The 19,469-nt window shown below is 37.4% G+C and overlaps 1 protein-coding gene across 1 annotated transcript in view; it reads left to right on the top strand.

The window, feature by feature from the left end:
• Positions 1-19,469, top strand: part of LOC130707054 (peroxisomal multifunctional enzyme type 2-like) — a 63,875-nt gene that overhangs the window by 27,713 nt on the left and 16,693 nt on the right. The window contains exons 13-15 of the mRNA XM_057539724.1: positions 3,290-3,361; positions 7,262-7,365; positions 11,674-11,739. Of these exons, the coding sequence (XP_057395707.1) occupies positions 3,290-3,361; positions 7,262-7,365; positions 11,674-11,739 (242 nt within the window). The remainder of the gene's footprint in view (positions 1-3,289; positions 3,362-7,261; positions 7,366-11,673; positions 11,740-19,469) is intronic.

Here is a 19,469-nt window from a genome sequence, read left to right as displayed (position 1 = left end):
GTTTGTTTGTTTTAACATCTTTATTGGAGTATAATTGCTTTACAATGGTGTGTTAGTTTCTGCTTTATAACAAAGTGAATCAGTTATACATATACATATGTTCCCATATCTCTTCCCTCTTGCATCTCCCTCCCTCCCACCCTCCCTATCCCACCCCTCTAGGTGGTCACAAAACACAGAGCTTATCTCCCTGTGCTATGCGGTTACTTCCACTAGCTATGTATTTTACGTTTGGTAGTGTATATATGTCCATGCCACTCTCTCACTTTGTCACATCTTACCCTTCGCCCTCCCCATATCCTCAAGTCCATTCTTTAGTAGGTCTGTGTCTTTATTCCCCTCTTGCCACTAGGTTCTTCATGACCCTTTTTTTTCCCCCTTAGATTCCATATATATGTGTTAGCATACTGTATTTGTTTTTCTCTTTCTGACTTACTTCACTCTGTATGACAGACTCTAACTCCATCCACCTCACTACAAATAACTCCATTTCGTTTCTTTTTATGGCTGAGTAATATTCCCGGAGCATGGGTTTCGTTTGGCATGGCCACCGTCAAAGATCTGGGGCCCCTGTGCAGCCACCAGTAGTGGCTGCCCCCTCGCTGCTCAGTTGCCACGTAGGGTTTGAACCTCCTCAGTGTCTCATGGCTGAGCCTTTTCCTGAATCATGGCAGCCCAGAGTGTGAAGCTGCGACACGAGGCTCATGGTGCTGGTGTGTTCTCTCAGCTCAGGCTGGGGACCAGGGCAGTCGTAGGAAACCAGTCAGCTACCCAAGTGGTTTCAGTCTGCCCTCTCTGCCCTGCCTCGGGGGCACGTAAGTGTTCACCTGCTCCCGGAGTCCAGGCTTCCCACAGCCCTCCTGTTAATCCCACTGGCCCTCCAACCAGCCAAGGGGACTCGTGTTCCCCTTGTTGGACACCAGGGCTGGGGCACCCAATACGTGGCTTGAACTGCTCACTCCCCAGGGAAGGTCTCTTCCTGTGTAATCTCCTTTTTCCTCTGAGTCCCCTCTCAGGGACACAGGTCCTGACCTGATCGCTTTTCTTCCCTTTCTACCCAATTACCGGTGGGTCTTTCTTATAGTCTTGGTTGTACAGGTCTTTCTGTTAGTCTGCACTTAGTTTTCGGTGAGAATTGTTCCACATGTAGATGTATTTTTGATGTGTTTGTTGGTGGGGAGGTGAGTTCCGTGTCCTCCTGCTCCACCATCTCAGTTTGAGTCTTCAGTTTAGTGTCACAGCCTAAGTTTTCACACAGCCCTTTTTTTTAACCTGAGGCAGTGTGCAGTGTGTGGTCAAGTGAAGAAGTTTGGCTTTTATTTTAAAGACAATAGATAACCACTGAAGGACCGAAAGGAGAGAATTATATGATCAAAAGTGGATTTTAGAAAGCATCAACTTTGGCTCATGTTTGTAATGCTTGGATTTTAAGGGAATGAGATAGAGAGAAGGAGATTTTCTAAGAGACTGTTGTAATAATCTAGGTTAGAGACCATGGTTGATTGAATAGGATTGTGAGCATGAGGATGGATATATGTGGAGAAATTATAGAGATATGTAGGGAGTAGGCTTGGTGTTTGATTGGATGTGGAGTTGATCACCTGAGGAGATCATCAGCAATTTGACAATTATTTTTTGATTACTTCCTAACTTCTAGGCTTTCTGCTAGGGTTGTGAATAAATGGAGAATGGAAACAAATCTGGACTCTGCCCTCATGGAGCATATAACCTAGTTGGTGGGGAGGGCAGCCAGTAATCAAAAAGCCACACAAATAAATGTACACTTGCAACTATATGTGATAAACATTACAGATGAAACATACGTGATACCATTAGAACTTAAAATAGAAGGATTTGGCATAATCAGGTTGGTAATCAGGTTGACTTTGGGAAAAAATAACTTCAGACGTAATAGGAGAGCATGTTTTAAAGTTGGTCAGAGTGGACGTGCAGGTACCTAGTTAGAAGTCTGTTGTGGTAGTTCAAATGAAATGATGGTAGCTTAGGCTAAGGTGGTGGTGGAGAGATGGAGAGAAGTGGGAGAAGCAGAGAGAGATTTAGGAGGTGAAAGTGACAGCAATCTAGTTATCCTTAGCGTTTCTTTTACCATCTTTCACACGCAGGCAGGTACCAAGTTCTTTGATTCTCTCCCTTCAATACATTTAGAATCCTATTTCTGTCCCCCTCACTTCGACCACCATCATCTCTCACTTTCTAAGTGTTCTCTCTTCCTCCATTCTTTTTTTAAAGAGATTGGAGTTTATTTATTTATTTATTTTTGGCTGTGTTGGGTCTTCGTTTCTGTGCAAGGGCTTTCTCTAGTTGCGGCAAGCGGGGGCCACCCTTCATTGCGGTGTGCGGGCCTCTCACTATCGCGGCCTCTTGTGGAGCACAGGCTCCAGACGTGCAGGCTCAGTAGTTGTGGCTCACTGGCCTAGTTGCTCCGCGGCATGTGGGATCTTCCCAGACCAGGGCTCGAACCCGTGTCCCCTGCATTAGCAGGCAGATTCTCAACCACTGCGCCACCAGGGAAGCCCTCTGCCTCCATTCTTGCTCCCTTCAGGTCTGCTCATCTTACTGCAGCCAGAATATTATTTCCAAAATGCAAGTGTATTTGTCACTTCCCTGTTAAAAACCCCAGATGGCTGATCATAGACTTCAGGACGAAGTCAGAAACTTTTCATATAATTTAGCTCCTCCCAGTCTCTGCATACTCAAGTCTTGCCACATACTTAGACACTATTTTATGAGACAAGGGTCATGCTGAAGTTTCTGGCTTGGCAGTTGGGTGGATAGTACCATTCATTCGTATAGGGAACAAAAGAGAAAAACAGGTTGGAGAAAAAGATTATGAGTTCACTCCCAAATAATTGTTAATCCATCAAGACATTACCAGTTAAATAATGGAACAGTCCCTAAAAGAACAGAGTAGTTAGAAAGAAACACTGTCTAACTGAAGCCCATAGAGATTTGAGAAGGAATGGGGTAGATGGTGTTGGCTGTATGCTTAACAAGTGTTCATTGAATGATTGAAAATTGTTACTTTTTACAACCTAATTTATCAGAATTATTGATGTTTCAAATTTGGTGACTCAGGTATTCTGATTGCTTTTAATGTTTATGATTCAACATTATATTGAAAATTATTCTAAATCATGATTTTTTAGCTTTGCTGAACTTACAGTGGAAGTTATGTTAATTTCTCTCATGTCTTCATATAACTTATGGTCTTTAAAACAGTCTCCTTATTTATTTATGTATTATTTATTTATTTACTTTCCATTTTTAGGAAAATTAAAATGTGAAGCAATTGTTGCTGACGTCCTGGATAAAGGATCCAGTTTAATAATTCTTATGGATGGTAACTCATTTCTAGTTCTTATAATAATATTGTTAGATTCATAGGCTTTGTATGTAACATAATACTTTATCACAGAAGTTGATTAATAAGTTTCTATTTATCTTCCAATTGTGAGAAAGCAAGATTAGTGTTCTAAAAATTCATAAGCTTTTTTAGAAAATAAGGGAGGAGGGGGTGGAGTAGATTGGGGTAGAGGTCCAGAGAGTGGGACATTTCAGGAGATTTGTAACAACATAACCAAAGCACAGAGGTGAGAAATGTGGCTGGTATAGCAAACGTAGAGGAGAATTATGCTTCCTAGAGTATGTTTTTTGGCAGGAATGAATACATAGACTGCCCTCAGTTGATAATTAGGCTATGTTGTAGATACTCTTTTCTGTGTTAGCTCTTTGGAACTTCAAACGTATTTGACCCCTGAATCATTCTTATAAATGGTAGTTAGGTTCTTAACCTTGCACATTCAAACCTATTGAACTTATAATGGGGTTTAAACACCATAGCCACATTTTATTTGCAGTGGAAAAAAAGATTATAGTAGTTTAATAAATGTTGAAATACTAGTAACTAAACATAAGCCAAAGATACATTGCTTAGAATTTATTTGTTTTAAAGTTTAAGCACAATAGAAATAGGTAAACATTATAAAAAATTTTGGAAATAGCAGTGGAAAGTTTTTGTCTGGTATTTGGAATATAGGCTTTATCATTTTTGTTCTAAATACATAGGAGGTTATACTGAATATGTTGTTTTGGAACTTGCCTTGTTTTTACTTAATAATATATTGAGAACATTTTTAATGCTCTTAAATATTTTTCTACTACATTGTTTTTGTTAACTCATAGTTTACAAAGTAAACTATGTATTTCATCATAGACACATAGAACATGTGTCTGTTCTCTCTCTTTCCCTCTTCCTCCTTACCCCTCTTCTTTCTTTTTTAAGGTTTTGGTATTTTCTTACCATTCCAAATATTGGCTAACATTTGGCTGGAACTCTCCTGGTTTTCTTTAAGTCTTCTCACCATTCTACCAAATGTCTACCACAAAAAAGTTTTGCAGTAACCTTAGCTTTCATTTTTACTATTCTTTCTTGATCTACTCCATTTATTTAGCTATAGCTTGGTAATGGGTAATAATGTATTAGAATTTGTAGATAAAATATAGATGAAATTAGATATCCAATTTTCTGTGTAATAAGGATAAAAGTCTTATTTTAAATGCAAATCACCATGACTTCCCTTATTTTTTGTTATAATTATATTTTTCCTTATTATACAATTCAAAATCATATTCCTAGTTTTATAGTGCTGGTGATTTAGGTGATGCTCAAACTGTCACCAGGAAAGTAGTCAGTAGAAAGAGGGACAGCTGTCTTTCATTCATTACTTGCTTACTTATTCACTAACTTGCTCAGTCACATCGTTTGTTCATTGATTTACTAATTAATTTAATACATATTTATTAGGTGCCTTTTCTGTCCCAATTACTATTCTAATTGCTGGGAATATGATGGTGAGCAAAAAAGCCATGATCCTGCCCTCCTGAAGCTTATACCTTCATTCTCACTTATTTCTTCTTTTACATTCCAGGCTCTATTGAGGACTTCAGCAGAATGTTTGAAAATTTGGGAGTGTGGTTATCTGTATTTTATTTTAATTTTTTAATTTTATTGAATTATTGAATTTTAGTGGATTTACAATGTTGTGTTAAATTCTGCTGTACAGCAAAGTGATTTAGTTATACATATATACATTCTTTTTCATATTCTTTTCCATTATGGCTTATCACAGGATATTGAATATAGTTCCCTGTGCAATACAGTAGGACCTTGTTGTTTATCCATCCTATATATAATAGTTTCCATCTGCTAATCCCGAACTCCCAATCCATCCCTCCACCACCTTCCCTTCCCCTAGGCAACCACAAGTCTGTTCTCTATATCTCTGAGTCCGTTTCTGTTTCGTAGATATGTTCATTTGTGTCATATTTTAGATTCCACATGTAAGTGATATCATATGGTATTTGTCTGTCTCTTTCTGACTTCTCTTGGTATGATAATCTCTAGGTGCATCCATGTTGCTGCAAATGGCATTATTTCAGTCTTTTTTATGGCTGAGTAATATTCCAGTGTGTGTGTGTTTGTGTATCACATCTTCTTTATCCATTCATCTGTTGATGGACTTTTAGGTTGTTTCCATGTCTTGGGTATTGTAAATAGTGTTGCTATGAACATAGGGGTGCATGCATCTTTTTGAATTATAGTTTTGTCTGGATATATGCCTAGGAGTGGGATTGCTGGATCATATGGCAATTCTTTTTTTTTTTTTTTCCACACACACACACTGTATTTTATTTTTACAAGAGATAAGTAGACTGACACCAAGCATTGTACATGGATGACCACAACAAAAGCAACAATGATTGCAATTACCAAACATGAAACACACTCATACTATGTCATAATATTGACATTCAGTCCAGTAATCCTCCACTGTAACAGCTCCTTTACTTTGCAGTGAAAATTGATTTGTATATTCTTTGCCTCTGAGTCCTTGTGGGATTTTTTTTTAAATTCAGACAGAAAGTCACAAAAATTATACTCATCCTCATCAGTTCACTCAGTCTCATGTAATTAATCTTTTTTTTCATCTTGATCTTTCGTTAGCACTTTTATGAGTTCATCAGTTTTTCATTAGAGTTCTGAAAATGCTTATTCATTCAGTTCAGCAGTACAGTCAGTCACCAGAAACCTGTACTTGTCAGAGTCTTTTCCATGAATTTCTTGAACATGAAAGCCTTTTATAGGAACATATTTGCAAAAGCATCAGAGTACACCCAGAACTGTCTGTAAATGACAAAAGACTTAAAAATGACCACGGTTAAAGATTTGATGAAAGTTCATAATAATGCAGTTGACAAGAAAATTAGTTATTTCTGAGATATACATTTTAAAGTAGTAACTAGGATTATTACTTATAACATTATACCAGAACATATAAGATTTTTAGAAATTTCATGTAATGTCTGAAACATTTATATTAACATATTTCCATACAAATACAAATATAAGATTTTTAGAAATTTCATATAATGTCTGAAACCTTTATATTAACATATTTCCATACATATTTGCATACAAATACAAATATAAGATTTTTAGAAATTTCATGTAATGTCTGAAACATTTATATTAACATATTTCCATACAAATAACCCAATGAAAGTTTAGTATTAGTTGTTTTGTTTGTTGTTTTATACTGCAGGTTCTTATTAGGCATCAATTTTATACACATCAGTGTATACATGTCAATCCCAATCGCCCAATGGCAATTCTATTTTTAGTTTTTTGAGGAACCTCCATACTGTTTTCCATAGTGGCTGCACCAATTTACATTCCTACCAACAGTGTAGGAGGGTTCCCTTTTCTCCACACCCTCTCCGGCATTTGTTATTTGTAGACTTTTTAATGATGGTCATTCTGACCAGTGTGAGGTGGTACCTCGTTGTAGTTTTGATTTGCATTTCTCTAATAATTAGTGATGATGAGCATCTTTTCATGTGTGTTAGTCTGCATTTTATAGTGGAATTGTTTGAAAGGTTTGAGAAGGAGAGAATTGAAATATGAAAGGCAGTTGGGGCACTTTAAGAAGAGGTGAGATGAACTGCTGTTTCATAGTCCAGAAAGGATTTGTCAAGATCCTCTTCTCTCTGCCTTCCAGAGACTGGTAGTGAATGATTAAAATGAGTGCTCTGTATCCCAAACTTGGGTGTCTTTAAATTGCAAAGCCTTTTAGTAATTGGATTTTGTTTCTGAAACTTTTAAAAGGATTGTTGATCACATATTGTGTAACTAGTTATGTCTTTTGGTAATAACCTCTTTTTTTTTTCATTTGCTTTTCAGTCTACTCTTATTCTGGGGGGGAACTTATATGTTATAATCAGTTCTCCATCTTTGTTGTTGGCGCTGGAGGCTTTGGTGGAAAACGGACGTCAGACAAAGCTAAGGTAGGCTATAACTTCATAAGTGAGATACATGTGTCGTTAAGGATCCTTATCTGTATTTTGAACTTACCATATATGTAATTTCATAGAGTAGGATTTCAGTAATCCACACTTCTTTGAATCAGAATGTGTTCCTTGGATTTGAAATGCTGTTTATATTTGTATATTTTAATATATAACATATGTTATATACAGAAAAGTCTGACTGACGTAAGTGTAATGTAGCTGAGGTAACTATGGGAATATCTTTACTTTCTTATGCAAACTTTGCCTGCATCCAAAACTCTTTAGAAAAACCTAACACATACAAGTGATCCTGGTATAAATGCAAATCATCATTCATTAAATGACTTGAGCATTTCTCTTGTATAAAACAATTCTAGTTACTCTTTAGTTCTCAAATTCTATCCAAAGACATGTTTTTTTTCCTAAAAATATTTTGTAAGTTGGATTTTACATCAATTTAACTTAGCTTTTACCTCTGCCCTCAGTTCCCAGAATAGGGCTGCACATGTCTTCCTAGGAGGAGCAGCTCACTCATTTTTCCTATTACCCCCACCCCGGCTCCCTGGCCCCAGCTTGTGTTGCAGAAGCTCAATTCCAGGTAAAAGTGGCTGAGAGTTACGGTGCTGTCTTCCTCCACCCTGCCCCCACTTGTAGGGTGGAGACTGTGTTCCACCGTGGCAGGCTGAGAACACTAGGGCCCTGATAACTCTTGCCCAGGCTGCTCATAGCGTGGGGATCCCCTGCTGCTAGAGGCAAGCTGAGAAGACCAGAAGCTCCGACCTCTGCCTAGGACTCTTCTTGTAAAGTGAGGATGTCACTTGGAGAGAAGTGGGCCACTATCCTTGCCCTCATGTCCGTGGCAGTGGTGCAGAGGTTTTGCCTGGGGGGCAAGGCAGGCTGTAATGATAGAGAGCTCTGAAGCCCTTCCCATGGAAACTGACTCATTTTGGTACCAAGTATTTGGAAGCTCAAAAGTAAGGATGGTTTCAAAAACAAGGTTACTTTAGTGATAATCAAGAGGAGGCTGGTAGCTCCATGAAAGCAGTAAACTAAACTAGTCCAACTAGAAGTTTGCCAGAGAGAACCATGGAAAGAGACAGCTAAGAAGAGTTGTCATGGGATCATAACAAACCTCAAAGACTGGCCTCAAAGACTACACCTCCAAAAAGGCCTGACTTTAATTGGATCAGACTGTGGAACAATTTATGCCCCAGGGCACTGTTGAAAATAATAGAGCAGTCAGTCATCTGGCAATTTGTGAAGCCGAACAGCTGGACAGACAGTTTAACAGAGAGATCAGGGAGAGACGGTCACAGAGAGCCCTGCTAGAACCACTGTCATCCCAGGCTGACTGTGCTCGCCCAAGGCTGTACCCTCTGAGGAGCAACATCAGAGTCTGCACACTGTGGGGGAAATACACTTAACTAAAATCGTCTAGCCAAGTCACTAAACAAATGAACAAGTTAACAATAACAACAAGCCCTGGAAGGGGAAAGGGGTCTCAGTATCCAGAGTTGCTGCAATATATTATCTAAAGTATCCAGTTATCAACAAAAAATTACAAGATCTGAAAGAAATAAAAGAGTATGACCCATAGATAGGAAAAAAACAAAACAAAACAGAACAGGCAACAGAGATTGCTTTGGAGATGACTTAATAGGAAAAGACTTCAAAGCATTTATTGTAAATATAGTCAAAGAAGTAAAGGAAACCATGCTTAAAGAAGTAAAGTGTGTAAAGAAGTAAAGTATGAGGACAATGTCTCATCAAATAGAGAAAAATTGGGGAATTCCCTGGTGGTCCAGTGGTTAGCATTCCGCACTTCCACTGCAGGGAGCATGGGTTCAGTCCCTGGTCGGGGAACTAAGATCCTGCAAGCTGCGTGGTGTGGCTCAAAAAAAAAAAAAAAAAAAAGAGAAAGAAATCAATAAATAGAAATTATATAAAAAAAAGAACCAAATAGAAGTAGTTCTGGAACTGAAAGTACAATAACTGAAATGAAGAATTTACTAGAGGGTCTCAACAGTAGATTCGAAGTGGCAGAATTAAAATCAAAAAGCTTGAAGATCGATCAATCTATCTATGTCTGAAGAACAGAAAGAAAAAAGGTGAAGAAGAAGAATGAAGAGGCTCAGAGAAATGTGAAATACCATTAAGTACACCAGCTTTTACGTAATGGGCATACCAGAAAGAGAGGAGAGAGAAAGAAGCAGAAAAAATAATTGAAGAAACAATGGCATTGATGAAAAACGTTGATCTACACATCCAAGAAGCTCAACTGCTCCAATTAGGATATAAATGCAAAGAGGAAGATCTAGACAGACGTTTCTCCAAAGAAGTCATACAGATGGCCAAAAAGCACATGAAAACATGCTCAACATCACTAATTATTAGAGAAATGCAAATCAAAACTACAATGAGATATCACCTCACACTGGTCAGAATGGCCATCATCACAAAATCTACAAACAGTAAATGCTGGAGAGGGTGTGGAGAAAAGGGAACCCTTTTGCACTGTTGGTGGGAATGTAAATTGATACAGCCACTACGGAGAACAGTATGGAGGTTCCTTAAGAAATGAAAAATAGAGTTAGCATATGATCCAGCAATCCCACTACTGGGCATACATCTGGAGAAAACCACGCACCCCAATGTTCATAGCAGCACTGTTCACAATAGCAAGGACATGGAGGCAACCTAAATGTCCATCAGCAGAGGAATGGGGGCTTCCCTGGTGGTGCAGTGGTTAAGAATCTGCCTGCCAGTTCAGGGGACATAGGTTCAAGTCCCAGTCCGGGAAGATCCCACATGCCGTGGAGCAGCTAAGCCCGTGCGGCACAACTACTGAGTCTGTGCTGTAGCACCCACGAGCCGCAACTACTGAGCCCACGTGCTACAACTACTGAAGCCTGTGCGCCTAGAGCCTGTGCTCCGCAACAAGAAAAGACACCGCAATGAGAAGCCTGCGCACTGCAATGAAGAGAGCCCCCGCTCACTGCAACTAGAGAAAGCTTGCACACAGCAACAAAGATCCAACACAGCCAAAGTAAATAAATAAATTTATTAATAAATAAAAAGATTTATGCACTTAAAAAAAAAGAGGAATGGATAAAGAAGAAGTGGTACATATATACAATGGAATATTACTCAGCCATAAAGAAGAATGAAATAATGCCATTTGCAGGAACATGGATGGACCTAGAGACTGCCATACTGAGTGAAGTAAGTCAGATAAAGACAAATATCATATGATATCACTTATATGCAGAATCTGAAAAAAAAACATACAAATGAACTTCTTTACAAAACAGAAATAGAGTCACGGATGTAGAAAACAAACTTATAGTTACCAGGGGGGAAATGGTGGGGGAGTGATAATTTGGGAGATTGGGATTGACATATACATACTACTATATATAAAATAGATAACTAATAAGGACTTAACTGTATAGCACAGGGAACTCTACTCAATACTCTGTAAGGACCTATATGGGAAAAGAATCTAAAAAAGAGTGGAGATATAGATATAGATACAGATATGTATAACTGATTCACTTTGCTGTACACCTGAAATTAACACAACATGGTAAATCAACTATACTCCAATAAAAATTAAAAAGAAAATAAATGCAAAGAGATCCACACCCTTTGTAAAGTGCATTTAAAGATTAAATCACTATAGATGGGAATTGTTGGTCTAATTCTTACAGTTATTGTCATCTTTTGCATTGGGAAAAGAGTCTTTACCTTTTTCTCCTTTGTGGCCTAAAGAATGAATCTGGTTATATAATTCCTTTCGTTAAACAAGGTCATTTCAGGGAAATCATAATGTAGATGAAGCTAGCAGTTATGAAATTTTAAATGTCATTATGTGCTGAAAATAAAATATTAAAATAAACTTTTTATCCAGCTTGCAGATTTTGTTACAGTCAGCCCTCCATATCTGTGGGTTCTGTATCCACAGGTTTGGCATCTGCAGATTGAACCAACCGTGGATCAAAAATATTCAGAAAAAAAAAATTCCAGAAAGTTCCCAAACTATTTACACAGCATTTCCATTGTATTAGGTATTATAAGTATATGGGAGGATGTGCATAGATTATATGCAAATACTACACCATTTTATATAAGGGATTTGAGCATCTGCAGATCATGGTATCCATGAAGGGGTCCTGGAACCAATCACCCTTGGAAACTGAGGGATGACTGTATATTGAAACATGGTTGTTTATCAAATATCAGTTTGGGTAAAGAGAATAACAATTATTTTGTTATAATTTAACGTGTAATGTTTTTTGATCTCAGGTAGCTGTAGCCATACCTAATAGACCTCCTGATGCTGTACTTACAGATACCACCTCACTTAATCAGGTAAGAATGTATTTTTGAAAAGTGATAAAGCCACCTGACTCCTGACACTTTTTGATTTATAACTCTGATACCCTGTAATTTTGTTGAGTCCAAAAGTAGTGGCTGTGTTCTTCTACGTAATAAAAATAACGGCATATTTCTGTAGTTGAAATTCGTTCTTTCTGAATTTTTACTTAGCAGTTTTTTTCCCCACCAGGTGTCAAAAGAAAATGTAAAATGGCTTTTCATTAGTCAATTGAAAAAGCATCATGCTTTGTTGGCAATGGACTGCTTGCCTTAAGGAGACTGCCTAGCTTAGTAGTGAAGAATTTCATTAAAGCCTTAGAGAGCAGGATAAAATAAAAGGCAAATTTCAGTTATCCTTTCTTCTATTGGAAAAGAAAACTGAGCTACATTGCTTCGAGAGAGATTATTTTATGCTAACTTTAGTGGACAGGTACAATAAAGCATCTGAGAAGGAGTAGATGATTTAATCTCATTTGTTTGGCATAAATAATATGTTTTCTGATGGAGGAGTTAAAATGCCCTGTCAGTTAACAAATTCTGTAAGCATGCAAAGATTTATCTAAGAAGCAAAAGGTGACCATAAAGTTGAGAAAAGCAACTTTGTTTTTGAGAGACCTGACGATTCTTCCCTAAGATGGCCAGAATACTAACCATGCAAATATAGAGCAGAATATGTAAAGCTCTGAAGTTATGCTGTGAATGAGCAGGTGATGACAGCACATTATTTGTAAAATTCACTTATTTTTTGATATTAATTTTGATATACTTGATATGAGAACTTCTGCAGGATTTATGTATGCTGGCAAATAGGAATATAATTTCATGAGCCAGAAAGAATTAAGTTTGGAACATATTAATTGTATTTTTTTATACACTATATAATTGGGTGATAGAACAATACTTTCTACCTCAGATTAGTTTTTGCCTTTAATTGTTCTTCTCATCCCTATTTCTGCTCAGTTTCTTAAGAGAGCACTCATATTTATGTTTAATTAAAGCTTCATAGTGAAATTAATTTTATTAGCACACTAAAGAACAGAAGACTTCATGGTTTCATGGTTCAGAAAACCCAGAAATGCTCCATTATTATTCTTGTGTTACTGAAATAATAAAATGTATCTGCTGTAGATAAGAAAAGCTGAATAGTTTCCATGGCTTGAATTTCTTTATACAGTAAGCAGAAAGATTTTCTTGTTTTCTTTTTTCAGATGAATAGAACTTTTTGTTAGCTTTTAGCAGACTTGAGTATTTTGCTGTGTGACAAAGGACAGTTTATAAGTTAACAAATCTTTTTTGTATAAATAATGGGCACCCATCATTTGACAGAGGTTCCTGACCATTTGTATCATATGGTCACTCGAGAATATGATAAAAACTACCGACTGTTTCTTCAAAAACATTTTGCATAAAACTTTGCATAAATTTCAGGGGATTTGTGGGCTGTTTTAAATTGGATCTGTGCTATAGGAGATACAAATCAAGTAGAAGAAGTGTGATCTATTGACAAGGAACTGAAAGGACACTTAGATATAAGGCGTAGATGTCTTCATTTCTAGGGCACCTATTCTAAGCAACGAATGATTAAATACAAGGCTTTGAATTATAGAGTAAGCGCTGTAGACATTCTGAGATGGGCTACTCATTAGAGAATGACATACAGAAGAGTTTGGTAGGAAAGATGGGACTTCTGAACTAAAATGGTGTATAGATCTTCTCTCTTGCCAGGAATATAAGGCTTGCAGTATGGCCTGGAAGGGGATAAGAACTTAGTAATGGTAGCAGAAAAGAGCATGATGTAGGTACAGGGAGTAAGAATTAGAGCATTCACACCGGAGAGTGGTGGGAGATGATTGTGGACGAACAGACCTTTAAGGAGAAGTGGAAATGGAACAGATTATGTTGTTATAGCATAAACTTTGTGCCAGGTATTTAAATTAAATAAGTAACTTTTCAATCAGTAGGGAAACTGGCAACCATAGCTCTACCAATATCACTTCTGGAATATTTTGTTTTTCATGTCTTTAGGAGAATTTCTTCATCTTCAAACTGGTATGATATTACAGGTATACTTCATGGTTTTTCATAATTAATAAAGAGAAAATTCTTCCCCAATAATCTAGAAAGACCAAAGAATAAATAGGTAACAGGTGTCAGGCTTTGTATTTGAGGAGAATGAAAACAAGTATCTTTAGTTTCCCTAGATACATATCTCCTACTACTTATTCTAACAATTAGGATCTTAGCTACCATCATTGTTAAATAAAGTTAATCTTTGGAATATTGGTTATACTATCCATTAAAATATAATTCTTTATTATATTACCATGTGTATTTTAAGTACTTTTAAAATTTTGTTTTGAAACAATGATTTATTATTTTGCGTGACTCTGGGTCGCCTGGGTGGTCCTTGTGCTACAAAGGGTGTTGGCTGTCACTCATGTGGCTGTTCTCAGACGGCGGCTGGGTGGGGCAGGAAAGTCCCGGATGGCTCTTTCACAAGTGCAGGGTCTTAGTGCTCCCTGTTGGCTGGCGTGCCTCTAATCTCCACCCGGCTTCTTCTCCGGGTGGTGTCTCATCTTCCAGGGCCTTTCTCTGTGGCCCTCAAGGGGATTTCTATTTCAATTTCTGGAGCTCTTTCCTGTGTAGCTTCCTCCCTTTCAGTACGTCTGCATTCCAGCTGCCCATTCTCCCAGAACTCTGATCTTTATCTCTTTAACTCTTTGAGACTGTTTTGCTATGTTTCGGTTTCCCTTTTTGCACTGCAGTCTAGAAAGTGCTGTCAGGCAGAGCGCTGTGGCCATTGTAGAGTCCATCTTGTTTGTTTCTTTTCTATCAAGAATCATAATCCTGTCCTGCCTACTGTCCAATGTCTAAGAACAGTATCTCCCTCGCCCACTTAAAAAAAATTTTTTTTTCCTAATTGTTTACAGTGGAAGAGTAAGTTCATTCCACTTATTCCATCTAGGCTGAAAGTGGAAGTCCTATACCTTTTTATATGCCCATAGTGCCCAATTTTCTCATTTATTACTATTTGTTTTCTCAGTTTTTATTGCTGTGCTTTGTTTCCTACTTGTTTCTAACAATTAAAGAGCCTATTTTATTTTCTTGTTTCTCTTTCCCTTACAGTTCCCATTTTGGGGAATGCATTAATTTTACTTTTTCAGAACAATTTAACATTTATATATTATTCTTCCCTCTTCCCCACCTTTGTTTTAGTCTTAGATTTGCAATCGAATATATATCAATCCTTTTGCCAAAGGTTCTCCCATATCTCCTGGTTGGATAAAGCTCCTCCTGTGGTAGGTTCCCCAAGAAGGCCTCGTGTATAGTATTCCTTTGGTTCCTATGTATTTATTTATTTATTAAATAAATTTATTTATTTATTTTTGGCTGCACTGGGTTGTCGTCGCTGCGCACGGGCTTTCTCTAGTTGCAGCAATCGGGGGCTACTCTTCGTTGTGGTGCGCGGGCTTCTCGTTGTGGTGGTTTCTCTTTGTTTCGGAGCACGGGCTCTAGGCGTGCGGGCTTCAGTAGTTGTGGCACATGGGCTCAGTAGTTGTGGCTCATGGGCTCTAGAGCACAGGCTCAGTAGTTGTGGCACATGGGCTTAGTTGCTCTGCGGCATGTGGGATCTTCCTGGACCAGGGCTTGAACCCATGTCCCCTTGCACTGGCAGGCGGATTCTTAACCACTACGCCACCAGGGAAGTCCGGTTCCTATGTATTTAAAACTATTTTTCTATACCCTGGATACTCAAAGGACAGCTTGGCTGGATATGAAATCTTGAGTTTCTTAAAATGGTGTTCCATTGTTGCCTGGCTTTCTATATTGCTGTTTAGAAGTCTGATGCCAGTCATTATCTTCCTTTAAGTTACTTGATCTTTATCCTCAAGGGCTTTAGGATTTTTTTTTCCTTCATCTTTAAAAATCTAATAGTTTTACTAGGATAAGTCTCAGTGTTGCTCATTCCAGGTCCGTTTTCCCATGTACCTGGTGGGCCTTTTTAATATGTGTGTTCAGATCTTTTATTTTCAAAAAGTTTTCTAGGGTTATAATTTTAAATATTAGTTCTTATTCATTGTTTTATTTTTATTTCTTCAGGTACTCTTTATGTACATTGGATCTTTTTCTATCTTTCTTCCAACCATTTTCTGTCCTTTTGTAGTTCTTTATTAATCTCATTTCCATTCTCTTGGTTTTTTTCTTCTTTTTCTTCTATGCCCCTTATTAAAATTTTGTTTGAATATGTTCTCCTTTGGGAACATTATAATTTAGTCTTCAATTTCTGGTATGACTTTGATTTTTCTTTTATTTCTTTCCCAAGTTTAATCATCTCTTACTTCATTTCTTCATGTTTGTTGTCCATTTATATTTTTGGTTTTTGAATTTCAGATTCCAGATGTTTATTTCCTATCCCCAAATGCTTGAGTATTGTGTTATCGTTTTCTTCTGTTTGCTAGTTGTTTTGTTTGGGAAAATTTTATTTATTATAATGTTTTGGTTCTTATTTTCTTTTTTAGTCTTATTGTAGCTTTGTACAGGTGAAGATTACTTACCTATATGCATTTTGTAGGTAAAGTTAGTAGTTTGGGACAGTTTACAAGGTTCTTTCTTAAAGAAATTCAAGATTGTCATCTGTCAGTATAGCAAAGTGCCTTTTCTTTAATGGATGGCTTTTTGGAGTAAGGCATAGTGGGGAAGTGTTTTATTAAATTTTTTTTTAGTTCTCTTTATCCTGCAGGATCATAAATTTCCCCTCTTGCTTCTCTTTCTTCACCATTCGTCTTCGAAGGAGACATCTTTGTTTTATCCTCTTCTTCCTCAGAAGTATTGCCTTTCTAGGACTGCCATTTGGAGGCCCGTGCACTTTTAATTCTTTTCTCAGTAGTCAGTATTCTAATGTTCCAGGATTCTTCTCAGTATTTTTGTCCTCGAGGTAGACTGTCTGTGTCTCGAAGTGATTTTTCTTTGTTTCCTTTTTTCTCTTCCATGAGCTTCTGCTATACTCCCCCTCCCCACCCCTACCACTCTCTCTAGCAGTTTTGAGAGGGTGCTCACAAGACAGTGCTGCTGGATATAGGTGTTTTTTTTTCTACTTATAGGAATTTGAAGTGTGTGGTTTTTCTCTTCTAATTACACTGTAGGCCTGGGATCTGTGTAGTTTTACTTGTTTTTCTTGTCAATCTGTTTGCTTTTTTAGGGGATGTGAGGATTTGGGAAGAACTAATTCCTGACCTTTTTTATTTAGCATTTGGTTTAACTTAATGTACACTTTAAAAAAAAAATTACTTATTTATTTGGCTGCATTGGGTCTTAGTTGTGGCACACAGGGTCTTCGTTGCGGCATGCGGACTCTTTCACTGAGGCACATGGGCCCTCTAGTTCTGGTGCGCAGGCTCCAGGGTGTGTGGGATCATTAGTTACGGCACGTGGGCTCTCTAGTTGTGGTGCGCGGGCTCTAGAGGGTGTGCGCTCAGTAGTTGTGGCGCAAGGGCCTAGTTGCCCCTTGGCATGTGGGGTATTAGTTCCCTGACCAGGGATCAAACCCATGTCCCCTGCACTGGAAGGCGGATTCTTAACCACTGGATGACTAGGGAAGTCCCTAATGGTACACTTTAAATAAATAAAACTAGGAACTAATTTACTTATATATGGAAGATCCTCCCACTTACATTTAATACTCAAGAAAGACAATATAGAGCTATTTTTCTTAGTTTGTATGTGTGAATTTTAGTGATTTTTACATCTAGGCAGAAATGAAACACCAAAACACGAAGCTTTTTGCTTTTCTTCTGAAATACGAAAGTCCTTCAAGATATTCAGAAAATAAACCTTGATAGTGTTCTTTATTGTTTGGAGAATGGTCATTTTGCATTATGATTGAATTTAGTCAAACATCCAGTCAGTTGACTTTAGTCATTTCTCATCATAGATCTTTTATGTCTTTGCTAATTCTGCCTTCTGTTGGAAGCAATGCTGTCATTGAAATAATATGAAAATTTTCATATTCCTTTAATATGATTTCTCTAGAAAAGTTGTTTCTTTTCATTTATAGGAATGATATCTGTGGGGTAAGAACACTGACACTAATCTTAAAAACTTGATTGTCTTATACTGTTGCTGAAATCTTTTAAATCATCATAATAGTTCACATTTATTGAGGTATGAATATTTATCAAGGATAATGCTCTGTAAGAGTTTGATTAGCCTCTCAGTTTTTTAAATGAGAAGGTTGAGGCTTAGGGTGATAAAGAAAATTGCCCACTAATGGCAGAGCTGGATTTGAACCTAGGTCTGTCTGGTGCCAAAGCCCATGATCTATTATGTGTTTGACACCTTCCGCTTTGGGCCCTGAAATTCGTCATTCTTTTACCATTTGTATGCAACATGATGATGTATATTTGCCTAGTGTTTTATTTTTTTTAAAGTGCTTTCTAAAATTTATCATTTAATCCTCTACCATCTTATACAGAATCTTAAGTCACATCTTTTTGATAATTGTTGATTTTATTTAATTATTTTTAGAAGCCATATAAAGGGAAAAAATACTGAGTCATTAAAAAAGTGAATAATTTAGAAAACTATCATATAGAGTGATGGGAAAGAGAAAGAGCTTATTAAAATTGTACAAAACATTAAAAAGTAAACAACATTTTCCTATGAGTTATAGGAGATGTTATTTAATATAAATAAAATTTGTTAAAAAAAATAATCAATAATTAAAAACAACAAAAACTCATTAAGAAAGTCAGGTATGCTGACATGGCTAGTCTCTACACATTTTAATAGTCTTGGAAAGCTTAACCTAGCAATTGATAAGAAAGAGATGTCTAGAGGCAGACCCAAAGTTAATACACAGATACATTAAATACTTACTGTTAGCTCTTTTGTGAATTTCTTCCCTTCAGTACTGAAAAGTACTCTCTCAATTGACCAATGCACAATTTAAATGCTGGGAAGTATGGTGACTTTTTTCCTATTGTTATCTATATCTTTCTGCTAATTCTGCCTTATCTAAGTACAGAAGTGATGTGAGGATCTGGAGTAAGCAGGAATATAATCTTAATGGCAAGTTATTAGTCTTTTTTTTGCAGGATGAGCTGATCTCAGGATTTAGTATACCCAGTAGAATGAAAGTTTGTGAGAAGTGTGTGATGTTTATATGTCTAGTATTGGGTTACAGGCTTCAATTTAAAACACCCCATTAAGAAAGTTGGCATAAATTTTGCTTGGTTAGAAGAGGCTATAAACATTTACACCTTATCTTCATTGTGTTTTTTAAAAAAAAAGTTTATTTTATTTTTAAAAAATTAATTAATTAATTAATTAATTTTTGGCTGCATTGGGTCTTTGTTGCTGTGCGCGGGCTTTCTCTAGTTGCGGCGAGCGGGGGCTACTGTTCGTTGTGGTGCACAGACTTCTCATTGTGGTGGCTTCCCTTTGTTGAGGAGCGTGGGCTCTAGGGCATGTGGGCTTCAGTAGTTGGGGTGCTTGGGCTTCAGTAGTTGTGGCTCGCGGGCTCTAGAGTTCAAGCTCAGTAGTTGTGGCGCACGGGCTTAGTTGCTCCACGGCATGTGAGATCTTCCCGGACCAAGGATCAAACCCGTGTCCCCTGCATTGGCAGGCGGATTCTTAACCAGTGCGCCACTAGGGAAGCCCTTCATTGTGTTTTAACGAGAGTAGATTGATGGATTCCTTTTTGTGAATTTCTCCTTCGGCAGTGG

This window comes from Balaenoptera acutorostrata, chromosome 2 (genome assembly GCF_949987535.1).
Source record: "Balaenoptera acutorostrata chromosome 2, mBalAcu1.1, whole genome shotgun sequence".
NCBI lineage: Eukaryota > Metazoa > Chordata > Mammalia > Artiodactyla > Balaenopteridae > Balaenoptera > Balaenoptera acutorostrata.
Note: the sequence above shows the minus strand (reverse complement) of the source record. Positions and strands in the feature narration are given on the sequence as shown.